General features: G+C 40.3%; 2 protein-coding genes and 5 non-coding genes across 13 annotated transcripts in view; 1 reads left to right on the top strand and 6 right to left on the bottom strand.

The window, feature by feature from the left end:
• TAF1D (TATA-box binding protein associated factor, RNA polymerase I subunit D) overlaps nt 1-21,611 on the bottom strand; it is a 52,971-nt gene that overhangs the window by 8,623 nt on the left and 22,737 nt on the right. For 4 of the 6 annotated variants that reach the window (XM_050942085.1, XM_050942069.1, XM_050942060.1 and 1 more), the window contains 6 exons: nt 20,922-20,979; nt 19,889-19,973; nt 18,685-18,753; nt 17,453-17,530; nt 15,582-15,674; nt 10,684-11,018 (listed from right to left, as the gene is read on the bottom strand). The gene's annotated coding sequence lies outside the window, so the exon portion shown is untranslated. Of the gene's footprint in view, nt 1-10,683; nt 11,019-13,123; nt 13,949-15,581; nt 15,675-17,452; nt 17,531-18,684; nt 18,754-19,888; nt 19,974-20,921; nt 20,980-21,611 lie in introns of those variants that run through there. The other 2 variants (XM_050942075.1, XM_050942081.1) reach the window with 2 other exon arrangements.
• CEP295 (centrosomal protein 295) overlaps nt 1-21,611 on the top strand; it is a 77,945-nt gene that overhangs the window by 50,639 nt on the left and 5,695 nt on the right. The window contains exons 25-29 of one of the 2 annotated variants that reach the window (XM_050940318.1): nt 96-213; nt 1,559-1,762; nt 2,542-2,641; nt 4,204-4,303; nt 6,092-6,500. In XM_050940318.1, the coding sequence (XP_050796275.1) occupies nt 96-213; nt 1,559-1,762; nt 2,542-2,641; nt 4,204-4,303; nt 6,092-6,130 (561 nt within the window). In that variant the 3' untranslated portion in view covers nt 6,131-6,500. Of the gene's footprint in view, nt 1-95; nt 214-1,558; nt 1,763-2,541; nt 2,642-4,203; nt 4,304-6,091; nt 6,501-21,611 lie in introns of those variants that run through there. The other variant, XM_050940309.1, reaches the window with a different exon arrangement.
• On the bottom strand, nt 15,398-15,530 carry LOC127043369 (small nucleolar RNA SNORA25). The gene has a single exon (XR_007772230.1). It is a non-coding gene; the product is annotated as a small nucleolar RNA SNORA25 (small nucleolar RNA).
• Nucleotides 16,112-16,233, bottom strand: LOC127043371 (small nucleolar RNA SNORA32). Its single transcript, XR_007772232.1, has one exon. It is a non-coding gene; the product is annotated as a small nucleolar RNA SNORA32 (small nucleolar RNA).
• On the bottom strand, nt 17,647-17,786 carry LOC127043366 (small nucleolar RNA SNORA8). Its single transcript, XR_007772227.1, has one exon. It is a non-coding gene; the product is annotated as a small nucleolar RNA SNORA8 (small nucleolar RNA).
• Nucleotides 18,826-18,956, bottom strand: LOC127043373 (small nucleolar RNA SNORA18). The gene has a single exon (XR_007772234.1). It is a non-coding gene; the product is annotated as a small nucleolar RNA SNORA18 (small nucleolar RNA).
• Nucleotides 20,299-20,371, bottom strand: LOC127043365 (small nucleolar RNA Z40). The gene has a single exon (XR_007772226.1). It is a non-coding gene; the product is annotated as a small nucleolar RNA Z40 (small nucleolar RNA).

Below are 21,611 nucleotides of genomic sequence, written 5' to 3'. Positions count from 1 at the left end.
CTTGACAACAATGGAGATGGATTAATATTACTTCACTAAAACGTGTAGCCTGTTCTAAGTACATTATACCAATCTATTCTTCTGTCTTGCAACAGGGGAGAGAATTTTTACCTTTAGACCCAGAAGCAGATTACTCTGTTTTCACGCTTTCTGACTACGCTGCAATAGCTCAGAGTCCTAATGAGGATCAGTCTCCATTACATCAATCTGCAGGTACTCATGTGTAACTTCAGTATGCTCATTAGAACTGAAACAGAGAACACTGGTAAAATACAGCTCCACTTACAGTAGACTTGTAATTATATAAGTATATGCCACCATTCATTACAGCATTATACTAGATATGGTCCAGGTCCAATGTATGCCACTGTACCATGGAAACAGCTTTTTTTGCCCGTTGCTATTGAAAAGTCTATTTCAGCATTGCCTGTCTTGAAGACTTACTTCAACAAGAAGCTTATTAACTCCTCTCATTACACATTCTATCCTTCCCACTAATTAGAAAATAGTCTTTCACTCCACCATAATGTACCATCAGCGTTGCTGAGCCATTGCGTAATATGTAATGTTCTCCAGCTTTCCTAATTTTTTGTTGGTCTCCTGCCCCTTAGTACACCTCTACCCTGATATAATGCAGTCCGATATAACGCGGATTTGGATATAACGCGGTAAAGCAGCTGTTTTACCTTGTATCCAAATTTGCGTTACCACCAGTGGTTCCTCTGCGCCCACCTGTTACTTGCTGCGGCACTCCCCAGGGCCCCCTTCTGCCCCAGCTCACCTCTGCTCTGCAGCTCTGCGTCTCCTCCCTCCCAGGCTTGCAGCGCCAAACAGCTGATTGGTGCAGCAAGCCTGGGAGGGAAGGGGGAGAAGCAGAGCTGCGGCGCACTCATGGGAGGAGGCAGAGTAGAGGTGAGCTGGGGTGAGGGGGCCCTGGGAAGGGCTGCAGCATGTCGCCGAGGGGAAGAGAGAAGCAGAGCGGTGGTGGCGCACTCAGGATACAGAGCGGAGGTGAGCTGGGATGAGGAGCGGTTCCTCTCCCTACCCTGATATAACACGGTCTCACCTATAACATGATGAGATTTTTTTGGCTCCCAAGAACTGCATTATATTGGGGTAGAGGTGAATTTGTAAGATCCTCGGACCAAAGTTCTGAGGATTGGCACGGAGGGGTGCCTAGTATACTTTGGAGCATTCTTAAAATAAGAAGTACTCCTCTGACAAACTAGATCTGCTTGGTGGTTTGAGAATTCTGTCTGTAATTTGGACCCTATTGTTTACAGTATGTTTTAACGTATTAAGATTTAGTAACATGTATTGCAAATACAAAATGCTATGTACGTGCACTGTAGCTTTAAAATAACCGTAGGGAGCATAAATCTGAATTGCTGTTTGTTTAGTAAATTTCCTAATTCTCTTCAAATCAAACCCTGGTACAATCCATGAGAACAGTAAAGCTCAGTGTTAGGACAATTATTTAAATTCATGGGTTACTACAGCTGATTAACCTATCAGTGATAAAATCAAAAGTACTGAGACCTTCCTTCTTTCTTCACAGTCATGTTGCTAGAGTTCACTTCCACACCAGGTAGTTTACAAGAATCATTTTTAAAGAGAAAGAAAAACTTCATCCAGAAGTCCTCTAAAAGAGTGGAAGAAATAAAAAATAGAGAGAGAAGTTCTGAAAAGCCTCAAGCTAAGCTGTTTCAAAGGGACAAGACTGAAAGATTTAACATGCAAAAGGAGGATTCTCCTACTTCCGGTAAATTTCATTTGGCAATAGCGATTAGGCATATGGGATTCTTCTAGTAGTTATTCTGTAAAGCAGGATAGATTCTGCTACTTTTGGATCTTTGCTCTTGCAGATCAGAATATTCTGTAACAGGGGTTCTCAAAGTCTTTCACTGCCTGGATCACATCTTTAAGTAAGAGCATTTCAGAGATACCTCACCCTCTTTCATAATTCTAGGATCACCTCTTCACCTGCTTAGTTATAGCAAATCCCTAGAAAAACAGTAATTGCGTACATAAAAAAGCAGTATTGAGAATGTAACACATTTTTAGCTGCTTTTAATGGGAATTAAAAGCTGGAAATAAGGCGCAGAGAGAGCTAGCATCATTCTGACGGGCTAGCTCTCTGGCCCACTATAGACAATAGTCTAAAAACTGAGAGAGCCTTACAACTTGGTGGTGTTTCTCTGTATGAGATAAGATTGTTACTATTGTCCTTGGCTGAGATTTGGAGACTTACTTGCAAAAGAGAAAATTCTGCCCCATGGAGTCCATTCTACCAGCCTGTTTCTTTTCAAATGTGTTTTCTCCAAAATAGGAAACATGATTGTTTTTGTTTCAGACCCTACTGCCTTTTGAGGCCAGTGTTCAACTGCTGTCTGTAAAAGGTGTAAACTTGTCCTGGTAAAGATCGTATAGTAGATACTTCTCCAGTTCACTTTGTTGTCACTGATCTGTATGAGCCCACTTTTGGACTGGCCTCAGTTGCATTTTTAAATTTTTTTTAAAAATTTTTTGTTTAAATCAAAGGTGCAGTTGTCAGTCAATTGAAGAAAGTGGGGGAAGTCAAAGTGTGCTCTCCAGAGGACCGAAGGTCTGCAGATGTTCAAATGCAGCAGCGCACTTTAAGGTATTGTGTGAATATAGTTGGGAGAAATTAGACTAATTAAACTACTTTTGTTTCTGAAATAATTCCTGTTGCAGTAATATAGAGCCTTAATTTTAGCGATGGTTTCTTATCTCCCATTTATTTCAGCCCCTTAGACTTAAATTAGATGAGTACTTGTGGAGACTAGTATTTTGTGCTTTGTTGGAAGTGCAAGGTAGGAAACTGGGGTAGAGAAGCAATTTTTCTCCAGGTCAGATTGGCAGAGACCCTGTGTTGGTTTTTTTTGTGTGTTTTTTGAGGGGGCCACTTCGAGATCTGGGGCAAAATCAGTACTTGGTCCTGCTAGTGAAGGCAGGGGGCTGGACTTGATGACCTTTCAGGGTCCCTTCCAGTTCTATGAGATAGAGTGTGTGTGTGTGTGTGTGTGTGTGTGTGTGTGTGTATAGATATAGGTATTATTTTTTTAATAGGACTGACTAGGTGATCATGCTGGTCTCTTCTGACCTTAGAATCTGAGTCTGTTCACCCAATTCACGCTTAATCATTTTCACCTTTATTTATAAAACTTCAGATGTAGATGATAGGTAAGATGAAATAGATAGGTCAGAATTCAGTAACTTGGGCCTCTATCAGGAAGTTCTCCTGTATTTTGTGGTGATCATTGCCACCTCTGATCCCTGGTTTGGTCCGTCAGACTTATTTCTCCAGTTTGGTTCTACTAACCTTCACTTGCATATGTACTGTGGACAAGTATAAGAATCCATTAATTTAATTTTATCCAGTCAGCATTAAGCATTTTCTTATGTAACCCCTACAGTACACATGTGTAAGCTTCAATTTACACAACTTTTGCTGCTTATACAGTTTTCATGTCATCTTGTCCTTATTTTTCCCCACTAAAAGGCACTTTTAGGATTACAGGGTTGTATATTTATTACACTGATTAACTTTTCCTTTTATCAAAAATCTAATGCAACACATTCTATGAACAAAACATCACCTTTGTCCAGCCAGCAGCAGCATTATTTAAGCAGATCTATGTAAGGGGGCGGGGAATGGCAAAACAACACTCATGCCAGGCAAAGTTAGGCTGAGATCTTGGCCTAAGTCTTGCTGCATCTAAACTCATTCGCTATCCATAATTATAAATTATTCTATATAAAGAGTTTTTTCACTCTTTAATGAAAAGACTTTTGACATACAGAGTTCCATGCAAACAGTTCTTCCCCTTTGGGTGACCTCAGTTTGAGTTGTTGTAGCTGAAATAATTATTGATACCAGTGTGTTTTACTATTGAAATCAAAATTCATCATTTTAGATCAGTAAAACATTGGGGAAATTGCCAGTCACATTCTGTCAAATGTCAAGGTGATAATATATAGTAAAACAAATATAAACCTCAAAACTGGATAATAAACTTATTGGATATAAATACTAATAAGGATTTTTGGCATATAGAGAAATAAACCAGTTACATTTTTAATCATTTCCAGTATATTAACCCTGTATACGTAACACAAACACTTAAATTTTAAGTTGAGCCCCCATTAATAAGAAGTATACATGTTTTTACTGTTTGGCAGACTTTATAATCAACTAGCTGAAGTGAAAATCAGAAAGGAAGAGAAATCAAGACAAGAAACCTATGCTAAAAACAGGGAAAAGGCTAAAGAGTTTCAAAAGGTAAGTGCATGTGGTACAGTATCTTAAACCCCTTGGTCTAGCATTTCTCTATTTTAATGCCTGTTGTTCTGAGCAGTTCTAATTCCACTGCCCTGTCGGTGCAGTCCCTTTTTAATGAGACTGCTACCTATGTAGTATTAAAAACTGGAGCTCATCTGAAGCAAATGGGGGTGAGCCATTCTTGCAGTAATGATGAAATTCTACCACCCTATCTCATGGTGACAAATTACAGCCATGTGACGTGTGTTTATGGGCTTTCAGCTACTAATTTGTCAATTATTTGACATACTAAAATTTTGCATTTTTCAAGGAAGACCAGGCTGAAAAGTAGCTTTAGAGAGCTGTGGTCTCTAAGGTGTATTGTTAAATTATGAACACTGGCCAAAACAACTGTGGGGAAAGAAATCCTTCCATGTCTCATCAGCTAAACTTTTCCCTACAAATTAAATCGGATTTAGCATTATTATCTGATCCTGATTTTTTCCCTCATATGACTGTTGGAAAGAGTGCAGAGGTAAAAACATCCAAAATTAGGAGTCAGTGTTTGAAATCTTGGTGCCCTACAGTCCAAGTGTTCCTCTTCAAGTTAAGAGGTTACACTAGTTGTTCTTGAAATGGAACTGCTCACTTGATTTAAACCAGGGACCTCAAACACGCGGCCCGCTGGGTTCTTGCATGTGGCCTGCCAAGCTCCCCACCCCTCTGCCTACCTACAGGATTGCCCCCTGTGGCGCTGCAAGCCCTGTGCTGCTCTCTGAAGCAGCTGGCAGCATGCCCCTTCAGTCTGGGGTGCGGGGAGGGAGAAGGAGGCAGAGGGCTCCTGCATTGCCTCCTTCCAGGCACCACCCCCTGCAGCTCCCATTGGCTGGGAACAGGGAGCCACAGCCAATGGGAGCTTCGTGGGAGGTACCTGGAAGAGCAGCAAGAGTAGCAGATGCATGGAATCCTGAGCCCCTTCCCCTCCCCCAGGGGCTGCAGGGACATGGTTCCAGCTGCTTCCTGGAACAGAGCGGTGCGGGGGCCAGGGCAGGCATGCAGGGAGCCTGCCCTGGCCCTGATTGGTGCTGCTGCCACCCCAGAGCTACTCTAGGTAAGCGGTGCCGGGCTGGAGCTCGCACCCTGAACTCCTCCGGCACCCCAACTCCCTGCCCTGAGTCCCCGCCACACCCTGCACCCTTTCTGCACCTCCTGGGGCAGTGTTGGGGTGGGGACTTTGGTGAAGGGGTTGGAAGAGGTGGGCCTAATGGAAGGGGTGTGGCCAGAGGCAATGAGGAGGGTATGTTAGTGATGCAGCCATTGGGTCAATGCACTAGTCCTAATGTGACCCTTGTGGTCATTTGAGTTTGAGACCCCTGATTTAAACCAAACCCAAAGATCCGGCTTTAAACTTCTCGCTGCTGTTTGCACACTATTGCATTCATTGCAACAAATTTAGGATTAGCCTGAGAAAATCCCTTCAGAAGGATGTAGTTAGAACATCCACTGCATGACTTTCTGGAATAGGAAGAAATGTAATAGTTACTGTGCTTGTTCCGTTATTTACATAGGGTTGCCTTGTGCCAAATACACTGATGTATTTGAATGCACTGAATACCATTTTTCTGGAATACATCATTGTCTGCATAATCCAAGCTGCTGTTGTGGCAAGTATTCAGATAGTACATTGAAGCTTAGCTAATGCCCTTCTTATAGAGCATTTAGCTATTCATAGCACTGCCAGCCTGTTGTTTAGGAACTTCAAATCTAAATCAATCTGCTGGATATTCAAATATCTATTTTTACTTACAGAAAACACTGGAAAAACTACGAGCCAAAAAGACACATTGAACACTACATCCTTTTAAGAGACTTTTGGGAATAAAAACTGCTTGACTCCTTTCTCAGTTCAATCCCAGGACTGTATGAGAAGGCCAGATTCACATTAAGCAGTATCATTATGTAACTGAAGTACTGAGCTTTGATATAGGTCAAAAATTCATAATTTAAATAATGTAGCAACTTAATTTATTCCCTAGATTTGAGTGATCACCCCCAAAGCTTGCCTAATTACAGATTTGGTCTGCCAGTTCATACTCCCATTTCTGCCTGTATTATGATTCAGATTATTGTACAAAGGCTTTTTACATTGAGGATGGTCTACATTTAAAAGTGAAAGGTCAGCTGAATCTTTTTAATAAAGTTTTGTAATGAAACCTGGGCTTCATGTGCAAGTTGCAATTTATTGGAAAATCAAAGGATAAGAGGTAAAATATTCAAATATTCCCATTGATTTAAAATGAAGCAAACACTAACTTGAAGGGAGACTTTTTTTTTTTTTTTTTTTTTTTTTTTTTGGAAGGTGCAAATGGTGGTTAGGCCTATTACTATTAATTTCAGTAGGAATTAAACCCCTGCCATTTTTCTCTTTGAAAATTTCATCCTACACTCTGTAGTGCCTGTTGATTTTTGAAAATTTTACCTAATGTATTTCACTGAAACTCTTGAGTCCCTGTAAGATACAGATGGTAAACTCCCCTGGAAAGGCTTTAGGGAGTCATACTTAACATGAGGTCTTTGGATGATTAACCAGAAGTAGTGGTGATTTTACCCTCTGTATACTACAATGGTGAGACAGATACTGGAGTACTGTATCTAGTTCTAGTGTCAACATTTACAAATGTTAAAAGTACGGAAGCTGAAGAACATGCCTCAGGCTGTCTGTGCTACACTAAGGCCTGCAGTTGTAGAACTTGAATTAGCAGCTGCTGGGTTCGTTAACCTAGAGTTACAAATGTGTAGATCAGAGGTCTCAAAGTCCTGGCCTGTGGGCCATCTGGGGCCCTAGAACCTCCCCACTGCAGCCTGTGGAGGAGAGGCATGCTGCTGATGTCTGCTGCAGGTGCTACCCCTGCAGCTCCCAGGGGCTGGAGGAGAGGGACAGAGATATCATTAGTTGCTGGGCAGAGTCAGTATCACCTTTTTTCCCACAATACTGAACACCACTATCTGATGCACACACTGCTGCAATCCTGAAGATTTCAACTGCTCCATCACTGAGGCATTGCTAAGGGTTGGGTAAACACTAAAAACACTTTGGTGGGTGCAAAGTTGTATGACAATTTTATTTCTAAGAAACTTGAAATAAAAAAATACAATTATAACTAGCCCTTACCTTCAGCCCCCAACGAAAACCTGTCAGGCACATCAAAGATCTACAACCTATCCTGAAAGATGATCCCTCACTTACAGAGCTTGGGAGACAGACCTGTCCTTGCTTACAGACAGCCCCCCAACCTGCAGCAAATAGTAACCATACATCACAGAACAAAAACACTAACCCAGGAACCTACCCTTGCAACAAAGCCTGATGCCAACTGTGTCCACATATCTATTCAAGTGACACCATCATAGGACCTAATCACATCAGCCATGCCATCAGGGGCTCATTCACCTGCACATCTACCAATGTGGTATATGCCAGCAATGGCCCTCTACCATGTACATTGGCCAAACCAGACAGTCTCTATGCGAAAGAATAAATGGACACAAATCTGACATCAGGAATCATAACATTTAAAAACCAGTAGGTGAACATATCAACCTCTCTGGCCACTCAGTAACAGGTTTAAAGATAGCAATTTTGCAACAGAAAAGCTTCAAAAAACAGGCTTCAACAAGAAACTGCTGAACTTGAATTGATATGCAAACTAGATACTAAGTATCAGAGGGGTAGCTGTGTTAGTCTGGATCTGTGAAAGCAGCAAAGAATCCTGTGGCACCTTATAGACTGAGGCCATGGCTACACTCACACTTTACAGCGCTGCAACTTTCGCGCTCAGGGGTGTGAAAAAACACCCCTCTGAGCACTGCAAGATACAGTGCTGTAAAGCGTCAGTGTAATCAGGGCGGCAGCGCTGGGAGCACGGCTCCCAGCGCTGCACGCTACACCCATAAGGGATGTGGTTTACATGCAGTGCTTGGAGAGCTCTCTCCCAGTGCTGCTGCTCTGACTACACTCACACTTCAAAGCGCTGCTGGGGCAGCGCTTTGAAATTCCAAATGTAGCCATACCCTGGCAGAGTCTATAAGGTGCTACAGGATTCTTTGCTGCTTTTACAAACTAGATACTATCAATTTAGGCCTTGGTGACACTTGAGTTACCGTGCTGGTGGTGGCTTTACAGTGCTGTAACTTGCTCCCTGTCCACACTGGCAAGGCACATAAAGCGCTGCCTATACTCCACCTTGATGAGAGGAATAAAGAGTATAGCAGTGCTGGGGTGCTAGTATGAACAGGGCATAATCTTACTATGCTGTAACTGACCTCTGGAACCTTCCCATAATCCTTTTAAGTAAAGATTACTCTTTGTTTTGTTGTGAACTTTGGGCTCTGGGACCTGCTTATCAAAAAACCAAACAGCTCCTGTTTGCTGTGAAAGAGCAGAGGCAGGGAGCTCCCTTTGGAAAGCCCACAGATAGTGTTTACTTAAAGAGAGGGGGAAGAAGGAGTTTGAGGAGAAAAGCAGCATGGTGGGTCTGTTTTGGAGTGGCTGCTTATCTAGTCTGCGAGGAAAAAAAACAAGAGGGCTATTTGCTTTCAGTGAGTGAGAGAGGGTGTGTGTGTGTCTGTCTCTCTCCCCCATGCTGTCACACTCTACCCCATCCCTCTTTTGAAAAGCACATTGGAGCCACTTGAATGCTGGGATAGCTGCCCATAATGCACTGCTCCCAATGCCACTGCAGATGCTGCAAATGTGGCCACAGCAGTGTACTGGCAGCATGGCCAGACTGCAGCACTTTCCCTACTCAGCTGTATGAAGGCAGATTTAACTCCCAACACTGTACTGCTGCAAATATAGCTATACCCTTAGGCTTAGAGAGAGATTGGGAATGGTTGAGCCATTACACATTGAATCTATTTCCCCCGTAAGTAAGGTATCTTGTCAAACTGTCTTAAATGGGCTATCTTGATTATCACTACAGAAGTTTCTCTCTCCTGGCAATGGTTCATCTTAATTACCCTCTTAGAGTTGGTTGGGCAGCTCCCACCTTTTCATGTTCTCTGTATGTATATCTGTGTTCCATTCTCTGAGTCTAATGAAGTGGGCTGTAGCCCACAAAATCTTATGCTCAAATTAGTTTGTATCCACAAAAATACCAGTTACTTGTAGCACCTTAGAGACCAACTAACATGGCTGCTACTCTGAAACAATATAAATTTTTTTTCCTGAACACTATCTTTAGTGACATTGGCCTGCTGGGAAGATGAGGACTGGCACTGGCCCTAAGGTAAATTGAGTTGAGACCCCTGCCGTAGATGCTCAAGCAAACTACCAGCTTGATCTATTGAAGTCAGGACAGTGCTTTTCAGGAAGATATGCTTCAGCCAAACAAGCTGTTAGCTCAGTATAGGCATATGTGGGTGAAAATCTAGGTCCTCTACTAGACAGGTTAAAGTGGGTGTTCTGTTGAAGGTAATGCATTTAAGAGAAGGTAAGTCATACTTATTAGTGAAGTTTATGTGCAAGGGAATATCAACTCTACTTAAGTATATTAGAGCTGAATTTAGACACCAATTCAAAGAGTCATGAACCAACATGGAAATCTTACTGTTGAGCAGGGGAGAGATTCACATTGCATTATATTTCCAGAAGGGCGACTTGGAACACAAGTGTTCCTCACTGGTTTTCTCCAATCAAAAAGGGGAAACGTGATAGTGCATCTTAGACTTCATACAACTGAACCATGAACACACACTCCACTGAAAATCTGATCAAACCATGCACTCAAACTCCTGAGCTCTAGAAAGCTAAGAGCTCTGTGCATGCCCCAACTGCACTGGACTCGCTTCAGAATAGGGCATAAAATTCAAAAGCACCTTGCACTTGTAAGCATGCTTGGGGGCAGGTTTCTCTTGGCTTCTTACAGCTAAAGGTATGATTTAGTCAGGTATTTAGTAAAAGTCATGGACAATAAACAAGATGTCATGGCCTGTAACCTAAGTTCCCTCAGCTGTGTGGTAGCCTTTTAAGCAGCATGTAGGTGCTCAGGGCTGTGGCAGGGAGAGGAGTCACCCCCAGACCTGCTGTAGCTTCCATTTTCAAGCTACTAAACATCCCCTCTGGCACCTTTAACAAGTTCCATTGTGTGGATCGAAACAAAGTCTATAGTAAACTTTCCAGAGCATTTTGTATTAATAAAATATTCAGCAGCTTTCACTGTTTATGGAAAATGCAGCTGGTCTAGTTCATGCTATAATCTACACCACTCTTCTGCCAGCTAAGCAAGTTGATGCTTCACAGTTCCACCATTACCAGCCACTATTACCCAGACTCAAATCAACTTTAGTTTCCCTCGTCAATAGTGTACCAGTAGAAAAAGGAGGTAGCAAGTAAGCCAAAATACTTGACTTGAGAGAAGTTTATTTCACATTTCAGTGCATACAGCTGAATAGTATAACTAGACTTTACATAATCATTCAGTAAATACCATACTAAGAACTTTATTTGTGAATCAGTGACAAATAATTTCAGAAACGAATGTAGCAGTTCACCCTGAAGTTTCCTGTTGATTAGAAGTTAACTCATTCCATTAAATCCTCCAAAACAGGTTTTTAAAAATACGTGTGACAATCAAGTTTAGTTTAAAAGATTCAATCAAATTTACTACAGAAGTATCCAGTGAAGCAGTGCAAACAACATTTTCAATTGTCCACAGCTTAGGGCAATCTCTCTGACCTAAAAGAGCAAAAAAAAAATTCAGGTAACATTGCTGAGCTTCTGGTGATTAAATCAGTGTATACAATTGGTCATGTCCACTACTGATAGATATTTAAGCATGTAAGAAACATGGCCATACCACTCCCTAAAATAAAGCATTACACTGTCTAATTAGTCTGAGAGCATGCATAATTCTATGAGCTAGTTAATGATAAAGAGGTAAGGGAGGCATCACTAGATTCCCAAGTCTACAGAATCATAATCTAAATGCTGTCACCCTCTGCAGTGTTGTAGCGGAGACTCTGCTCTTCCAGCTCCACTGGTTGGTGGAAATATCCATGTGTCAACAGAAACAGGTCAAGCTGGGTATCATTTGAAAGCCCTAACAATGGTGGGAAACATGAAAAACGAAAAGAATTTTCTTGAATACATAAAATCCAATTTAAAATGAGACTCTCAGGTATGTGAGCCTACAGTCCCTACAAAGTTAAACTGTGGCCCCTAACTGATAACACAGTACTGTCAGTCAATGCTCAAAGTGTTACAGATATTAAGTATTGCACTGACAAAGAAACAGTCCAATGGTACTGAGTACCAGCTTTGTTTATGCCAACAATGTTGTAAGGAGGTACTGGTTAAGACATCAGCTTTCAGCCAGCAGTTACTGGAATGCATCAGCAAATGGTAGACACATAATACATTGTTATGGACATTGCATAAGTTACAATTCCAAAGTAATTTTTATGAAGTCCTTGTGTTTAACACAGGCCTCCCTCCCTAGTGGTATTCTTCAAAAATTCAGCTACTAGTTGGTAGTGTTTCCCCACTGATAAGTGAAATAAAAACCGATACATCAGTGAAGTGCCACAAAGGAAGAAGTGCACCCATAAACTGAATTTATTACGGTTGATGGGGAAGATGCCACAAGGACTCCATTGTTTTTGCTGATACAGACTAACACAGCTACCACTCCAGAACCCTTGAAGGCATTTATTAAGCAGTTTCAATATGACAGGTGAGCAGCTCATGACGCACTAACTTGGACTGAATTGGCCCTGTCACTGGTTCTCCACTTAAGGTAACTCCCTTCTCTTCATGTGTCATTATATAATGCCTGCATCTGTAACTTTTGCTCCATGCAGCTGAAGGGATATTTTTACCCATTAAAGCTTATGCCCAAATAAATCTGTTAGTCTTTAAGGTGCCACCAGATTAGTTTGTGTATACAGACTAACAGCTACCCCCTGATATTCTTAGCAAGAACACTGCATGGGAATTTAAGTGGGTGCATTGACTCTAAGACACCCACACATGACATCAAGTGCTACATTAAGAATGTATGTAATGTGTTGAGTTAAAAAGTAAAAGCAACAAAAGAAAGTATCAAATTACTGCAAACTGCAACTAGCTCGAGTTCTTAAGTTGCCTCTGACACTCATGGACAAGGAAGTGGTGGCAATGGCTGATGCAGAAGTTAAGTACAGAGAAATATGCACCTCGAACAGGACTGAAGAGGAACAAATGCTTAGCAAGAAAGCCCTTAAGCACTTATTGAACCCTGTCAGATACGGATCTAGTTTTTAGCAATCTGCAGAAGCTGCAAAAGATACGGTGCTATCAAGAGCAAGAATGCACTGCTAGCACCAGGAATATCAAGACAGTTTGCAGCTGCTAATTTTTCCCTTAACACTCCCCCCTGTGCGCGCGCGCACACACACTGTCCTGCAGTAGGCGGGAATCCGAGATCTAACTGATGCCAAACCTGTAGGAAAAACTGCTGACACCCTACTTTAAGTGGTGCATCTGTGGTTGCAGTGACTGCAGCACCAGCAAGTATGACAGTAGGCAAGTAAAGCACCAGGCTGCCATTTTATCAAAGGTTCATGTATGAGTGCCTGAATTAAACACAGGTTTTCAACATACAACTCTGTAATATTTGCATAATCTACCAGTACAAGTGGGTGTTGGTATAACAATTCATTCTAACACACATGTACTGTGCTGTAAACAAGGTAGTGTTTTTTGTCAAGGTCAAAATTTCTTGTTCAGGGAATAGTCAAGGCCCACACTCCAGAAAAAAATAAACCAATAGGGATAATAAGTAACAGGGTTGTCAAGCAACTAAAAAAAATGTAATTTATTAATGCACTGTTGAACAATAGAATACCATTTAAATAGTTCTGGATCTTTTCTACATTTTCAAATATATTGAATTATTACAATTACAGAATACAAAGTGTACAGTGTTCACTTTGATTACGAGTATTTGCACTGTAAAAAGTTTTTCAATTAATCTCAAAAGTACTTAGTGCAATCTCTATCATGGTTAAACTTAAATGTAAAATTATGTACAAAACTGCATTCAAAAATAAAAATAAAATTTTAGAGCCCACAAATCCACTCAGTCCTACTTCTTATTCAGCCAATTGCTCAAACAAGTTTGTTTACATCTGGCGATAATGCTCCCTGCTTGTTTACAATGTCACCTGAAAGCAACAGGTTCTCATGGCACTGTTGTAGCCGGCATCACAAGATATTTATGTACCAGATGCAATTAAAGATTCCTATGTCCCTTCATGCTTCAACCACCATTCCAAGGGACATGCGTCCATGTTTATGGGTTCTGCTCAGTAACAGTCCAAAGCAGTGCAGACCAATGCATGTTCATTTTCGTTATCTGAGTCAGATGCCATTAGCAGACGGTTGGGTTTTTTGGTGGTTCGGGTTCTGTAGTTTCTGCATGGGAATGTTGCTCTTTTAAGACTTTTGCAAGCATGCTGCACACCTTGTCCCTCAGCTTTTGGAAAGCACTTCAGATTTTTAAACCTTGGGTGGAGTACTGTAGTTATCTTTAGAAATCTCATTGGTACCTTCTTTGCATTTTGTCAAATCTGCAGTGAAAGTGTTCTTAAAGTGAGCAACATGCGCTGGGTCATCATCCGAGACTGCTATAATATGAAATATATGGCAGAACGTGAGTAAAACAGAACAGGGGACAAAATTCTCCCCAAAGGAGTTTAGTCAAATTTAATTAATGCATTTTTTTTTAATATGGTTGTCAGCCTGGAAGCATGTCCTCTGGAATGGTGGCCGAAGGGGCATACGAATGTTTAGCATATCTGGCATGTAAATACCTTGCAATGCCAGCTACAAAAATGCCATGCAACTGCCTGTTCTCACTTTCTGGTAACACTTTGATTTCAATTATGAACAATATATTTGAAAATGTAGAAAAAACATCCAAAATATTTAAATAGACTACTAATTGAAATTTATGAACAGTGCAGTTACAACTGATTAATCACAATTAATTTGAGTTAATTGTGCAAGTTAACTGCGATTAAATCCACAGCCCTAGTAAGTAAATAAAAAAGATTCTGGGGTCCATTCAAAAGCATCTGGCAGTCTGGATTTGGTTTGTGATCTGCCTGTTGACTAGCTCAGATTTAGAAGCTGACCAACTCACAGGTAGTGGTGTGTGAATGAATAAAGGGATATTATGAGCTCGAGTGGCTGCCATTTAACAAAGTTAATTCTGCTATCACAGCTTTACAAAACTGACTTTTCCTTATTATATTTGAGGACATGGTTCTGGAGTTTTCCCCTCTTGACCTCACCCCCTTATCTTCTGCCTTCTTGAGAAAAGGATAGCTCATCTGCATCCTGGATATAGCTCCCTCAACAAGAACAAAAAGTCACTACAGCTCCTATGTTGGAGGTAGGGTTAGTCAAGTTACAAGATGGTGTGCTCTAGCCCTTCCCTAGCCTATGGAAGCTACCTCCAGAGCACTACACATCTGAGGTTCCCACAATCAGTGACTAGTGGATTAAAAATGAACATTCCCTGGTTTGGTTCAAACTTCGCCCTTATCTGCAAGTCTGCTTTTGCTTCATTAAGCATACCTTTGTCACTTAGAGCTGGCTTTTGGTTGATAGATCAGCCATTTACGAACAGATTGCTGTTGGAAGTGAAGTATGTGAAAGTAAGGTAATACAAGTAAACTTCCATGGTTTTCTGGTACCATACATTGCACCTTTTTTGGGTTCAGAGTTGGTCCTCAACTAGCAAGAGGAAATCTCCCACCAAAGACAAAAGGGCTTAGAAAATAGCATTTACAATTATTTCTGTTTTAAATGCTAATACCTAGGGCCAGACCAACTGACTGAAGTGACACACCCAAAGTATGGGACTCATGAAGCCACTTTCCATCATACATTAAATATTTGTTTAATCCATTTCTTCCAGTTCTGAGGTAAGTTTGAAGAACTAAAATGTAACCTAAATTCTGAAGCCAGAGTAAGTTTTCCCATAAACTGGCAGTGACACTGGATCTGTAATTTGGAGTGTTCTTAGTGGCACATCCCTTCTTACACCTGATCAACAGCCTAGCTGCACTATGTCTATCTCCTCAGAAATAGGCCACACAGCACACTAAGTGCTCATGGCATCCTGCAGAGGATTTCAATATTAGGTCATCGCGTTAAGAGCTGCTGGTTTCACAGCCATGCAAACCCTCTTTGAAATGACCTTTAGTATAGTGGCTGCTGTTGCTTATCAGAATTGCTAGCAGGCATCTTTACCTTCGCAATACAACCAGAAAGTCTTTTCCATATCCATGTTTATTCCTGGTCTTCATTTGGGATTTCCGATCAGTGATTTGTCAGCAAAAGACACTAAGGGGTTAAAGTAGAGTAAGATTTGATAAATTATCACTTGATACTAACCAAGGTGAGTTGCCTGAAGATAAACCAGGAAAAGCACTTTATTCAGAGGCAGTTTACCTAATGTCAGTTTTCTTTAGTTACATTTAAATGCAAGAGTCCTCTGATAATTGCTCTTCCATCAACCATCTGAGGAGCTTCAAACAAAATCCAAAACAGATCTTTATGGAATATTTCTAATAAAGTCAGGTATTTTTGCCTATAATCCCGATAAAGAATGTACAGTCCAAGTACTAATTCTTCCATAACTACTATTTTTTAAATTTAGACTGCTTTAGCTGAAATCTGGCTATACTGAACAGAACAAATTTATGTTAAAGGTTTTCAGTGAAGATTTAAGCAAAAACAGATATGGTGACATGAAAGAGTGCTCTTTGATCCCTTACATTACTTGTTTCCAACAGATTTAGTGCTACTAAAGTAGCAGTGCCAAAATCTGATGGAGTTACTTTATGGTCATGTCCACAGCACACCAGAAATGGTATTTCCTAGTATCCTTGGTAAATGACCACTGATTGGGGTTTTAATTAATATTTGAGCACTAAAACCTTTAGAGAAAAAGGCCAGAGTTGTTATGATGATGCACATGGCAACTTAAAGCTTTAAAAATTAAGCTGAGCCAAGCTGTGTATCAAAACAGTTGTCCTTGACAGATCCCAAAGCATTACAAGTGCTTACACTTCATAGTAGATATCAGTTCTAGCTTCACACAGCCTGGAACTTAAGGTTACTTTTTACCTTCAAAACTGTTTTGAGACACTAAATCAACACCCACGCAAGGTACACATGTAATACCAGGTACATACGTAAGAATTATCCTAATTTCAGATATGGGTCACAATTCAAAATTAAGTGATTTTGCCAAAGTCAAAAAAGTGTTGTCACAATTAGAAATGAGGATTGCCTTAGTCCACACTTCAGCAGTGTTTCTACTTATTCTAGCACTGTCTGCTGGAGTTTCAGCATATTAGATGTTCTCAAAATCTTAATTGTATTTTGAGTTATTTCACACTGCAATTATATACTGTGACAAGTTCAGTCACACAGACCCTCTTGGGACCGTCACCTGATGTGCTGAGATACCCGAGCCCATTTTCCCTGCCCACTTGGGGCTCCAGAAACCTGTCTTGAGCCAGATACGCTAACCTGCTGCAACACAGACCCAGGTTCTGAACCACACCCCCAGAGCTGCCAACTTAACTGAAAACAGCTCAGCAAGTACTTCTGTCTCCAGCACCCAGTTCCCAATGGGATCCCAACCCCAAATAAATTCATTTTACTCTGTATAAAGCTAAATGGAAAAGTACCAGATTTAAGATGGGTTCCAGTTCAGGTGACATGATCATGTCACTAAGACCTCATTCTGCTGATAAGGCTTGCAGGTAAACAAACCATTTACAATCAATTGTCCTGATCAATGGGAGCCCTCAAGATTCTAATCCACCATTAATGGCCCATACTTTGCATAATTACAGTAGGACCTCAGAGTTATGCTTCATATTTCTAGTTTTAGATACAAGAATGATACATACAAATAGGATGAACACACTCAGTAGATAAGCTTTGTAATGATACTTTACAAGAGATTTTGCATAAAGCATATTCTACTTACATTATATTTACACTCAAGCATATTTCCATAAAACATTATGTAGTGCAATGTCAGATATACCTTCCAAATTGAAAGATGAATAAATATGTTTCAGCTGTTTGACAGGTAATATACTTACAAGTTGGTGTCATGATACTGTCATCCAAACAATTCTATCATAATGAAATCTGGTGTGTCTAGTAGTGTAGTGAAGTCCCTTTAAAAAAGAATAAAGCAGTGAGTGCAACACTGATAGTCTTCTACAGCTGGTCAATGGCAGACATACTATATGGATAAGTGAACATATCTGCTTTTAAATCTATAAAGACTCAAGTTTGTGTCAACAGAAATACCAGGTTTAACAAGCACACAGCAGCATGAAAACCAACGATGCCAAATGCTGAATTACTGTAGCACTGGTTTTGAGCATCCCATCAGAAGAATGCTGTTGGATGCAGATACCTTGCAGTGCACAGTTAAAATAGCGTTTGTAACAGCTTCCACCATCCCAAAGTATCAGCCCATTTTAAAATTACATTTCTGTAAGTAGATTAGCTTCTAATTCACTAACAGCAGTAAACTCAGAGCAAAATTCCATTTTGCAAGCTATAAAGTAACCAGAAGTGTAAGAGTCTTTATTAAATGAAGCTAGTAAAACTCAGTTTAAGATTATAACAGAGATTTGTACTCCAGCTAATGCATTTTTTAAAAACAACATTTAGCTAGTTTTAGTCAAGACACTAATCTGCAGTGATTCTGTGGCAAGATCCCTGGATTCTTCAACACTCCAGCACAGCTAATTGGAATGTCTGCAGCAATTTCATTTAATGAAAATACATCTGTTATTTAATAGAGATTTTATGCTGCCTCCACCCTGTTTTCAATGTGTTGTACATTTTTGTTCCAAGTGCTTATAGCACTTCAGAAGATGGGGGTTTGGCAACTGGAGAAGAGCCAGGTGACTTGGCACATGGCCATGAAGAGTTCAGTTTGGGATACACAAATTCTGCTGAAGTTTACTAAATCCATTTATGTTGCTTTACTTTCATTTGGATTTCAGCATTAGCAGCCCAGCAAAATAAGTGAGATTCACACCTCAAAGCTATTGTTTCAAATGGTCTACTGATTTAATGTATCTGTTTATACACTAGTCTTGACAACTATGAAGGTTAGAAACAATCTGTTCAAAAGAAAAAACAGTTTCTCCAGCAAAGGCTGGGTGAAGGATTGATTTCACAATTTCTCAAGCTGCAGAAACAGAAAAGGAGATCTAGTTTTAGTTTGCCACCCTTCAGCTTAAACAATGTGATTCAACAAGTTAATTACAATGAGACAGTCAAAGCACAGTGTAAGTCACTCACTAAATCTTACCCAGCAATTTGCCCATTTCCTTTTGTGACAAGATTTTCAATCCATGTTGAGTGTTAACTAAGCTAGTGCCTACAGGACAGAAAATATATTGTTCAGTGTTCACGCAGAGAGTTAACTAGTTACACACACACTGCAATTAAAATCTGTCTTGCAGTTTTATCCCACAGAGCTAAAAATAGATCAATGGGTAAAGCGAAACCACAAGTTTGCTCTATGAGGTATTTCCAACGACATGAACCTACAGGAGAGGCTCCATCGGGATAGACCTCAGTTATGTGGTACTGTAATATAAAATACAGTGGTGAGCTCTTACAGCTTCTATAATTACCAATATAGGACAAGCTTTGTCGGCATCAACCAGCCTAAACAATAACTTCAACAGGAACACCTACTGAAGAGGTAAAGGCCTGCTTTTTCCATTATTTATAATGGATTTCTGATCTTGTCCTGCCATTTGAGATAAAGTCTTCATTGGACAAAGACTGAGAATCAACAGGGTCAATCCGGTGTTCTTCAGCTTTCCTCAATCCATTCCACAGCCAGAGTTGATATAACTATGGCTCTATAAATCAGAAGCTTTGTAAAAAACTGGATATCACAGCAACCCCACAGGCTGCTGAAGGGCCCAAACACTCTGCAGCAGCACTAGCTTTGCTATACACATGTCCACAGCTTTTGAGGATCCTTCAGTACAATCTATGATGCTGCCCAAATATTTAACAGCTGCCATCTGCTCTATGTCCCATCCAGACAGGTTAATTTAGACAGGTTAAGACTGAACAGGTTATAATCTGGAACTGGAGACTGCTTGATGGTAATGGTCAGTGATTTAGTTTTAGCCAGATTATTAATCTGGACAGGGAAACAGACTACACAAACTACTCTCAATTGCACAAAGTGACTGAAAAAGGCAAAAAAAATCCCTGCTATTTCAGTTAGCCATCTCAAGTGTTATTTGTAAAATAGCAATTAAGATTTCGGGGGAAGTGTAGTTCCATATGTTAATATTTAGCTGGATATTTTTGTATGCATGTCCATTGGAGAGGCCAGTGAAATTAAGAGATAGCACTTTTTAAAACTAATTAAATTTACTAAGACAAATGCTTCTCAAATTGAAAAATTTGATAGAAAATAAGTTTTTACTTGAAACCAAAAGCCCCCAGACTGAATTTTTAATAGAAGGGTAAGGGGTTGAATTTCCTACCTTGTGAACAGGCATCTAATTTCTGGTTGACAAAGCTTCTTTGTAAATCACTTCACTTGCCTTGCTTTCTAAACATGTATTCCACCTGAAAGAGGTCAGTTTACAGCCACACAAATGCATAAGCAGCAGCAATTTTTAACAATGAGGTTGTACCACCATACATTTCCTGAAGCACTTGTGTTCTCCCTGGAAAATCACCCATGTAACTACTGGCCACAACCCTACTTTTGGAGAGGTAAAAACTAGAACCTAGAGGGTAAAGTTTAAAAAAAAAACAAACCACTTGCTATATACACAGAGCAGTGGCAATAGACAAACATGGTAGTCCTGATTCTAACATTTTCCCCAAGGTAAGCTTAAACCATTAAATGGCAACCTGAACTGGAGCACAGACAAGAGCCATATAACCAAAATGTTCAGAAAGGCTGTCGTCATTCACTCTTTTCAGAGCAGTTGAACATTTTGCCAATCATCATAACATTTCCTCACAACATCCTCTATGTTCTGGAGCAGAATTAATTAACATTTATGAAACATCTCCACCTATTTCTTTCAGTATAAAAACTGATGCCAGTTAAATGAAAATAAAGCTCTAATTCTTCTTGTACCAAAAAATCTGATGGCAAGTTTAATAGGACTAACAGAGTTTTATATGGCTCTTCAAAACAGCAAACTAGAGGAATACAGGTCTGTGCATAATCCTCATTATGAAGCCTTTTGCTTTCCAACAAACAGCATAGATTCTACTCTGATGCTGCACACGCTGGCATAATCCAATCCTATAGCATGCAAATCAATTTTGAGTTAGAGACATGCAATGCCCTTTAACCAGGTAGTTCACAGCACTTTTAGGATACCATGACAAAGAGTCCTGTGGCACCTTATAGACTAAGATGTATTGGAGCATAAGCTTTCGTGGTGAATACCCACTTTGTCAGACGCATGTGCTTTTTACAGATCCAGACTAACACGGCTACCCCTCTGACGCTTATACCACAAAATTCTTTCAAGGAGTCACACCAGAATTTCTTACCAAGATAACAGAAGAAAATGTGATTGGTGACCGAGTGTTCCACAGTTATTTGGACTCCCTGAAAACAAAGAGAATTCAGTTTGTTATACTTGATGCCAGTTAAGTGGCCTCTACAGTTTAAATTTACCTTTTCCCTCAAATGATTATACAAGTAGTTTTATTACTCAATTTGCATTAGACAGAATATGGTTCACAATTATCCATTTTCATTACTTCCAAACTACAGTTCAAATGCTGACATTAAGTAATGAGAGAGACATGGGTGAGGTAATCTTTTATTGGACCAACTTCTGCTGGAAAAGACAAGCCTTTCAATTTACACAGAGCTCTCTTGTTCAGGTCTTGTGTAAATTCAAAATCTTGTCTTTCACCAGCCAAGTTGGTCTCCATAAAAGATATTACCTCACCCACCCTGTCCCACTAGTATCCTGGAACAAAACCAGCTACAGTAACACTACAAAATACATTGTTATCAAGTCTTTTGAAGGTATCAGACCCCCCCCCCCACATTCACTAGAGAACCAAACCTTACTAACAAACCTCTTTAAATCCTCCAACAGGACTCCACATATACAGATAAATGGCCCCAAGTATGAAAAGCCCAATTTCCAAGTAAGTGATGAGACAAGTGGTCTTGTAATCCCATCTTCAATTTCTTGACAAAATACATGCTGCAACACATGTATCTAG

Source organism: Gopherus flavomarginatus, chromosome 1, assembly GCF_025201925.1.
Source record: "Gopherus flavomarginatus isolate rGopFla2 chromosome 1, rGopFla2.mat.asm, whole genome shotgun sequence".
In the NCBI taxonomy this organism is placed as follows: domain Eukaryota; kingdom Metazoa; phylum Chordata; order Testudines; family Testudinidae; genus Gopherus; species Gopherus flavomarginatus.
Note: the sequence above shows the minus strand (reverse complement) of the source record. Positions and strands in the feature narration are given on the sequence as shown.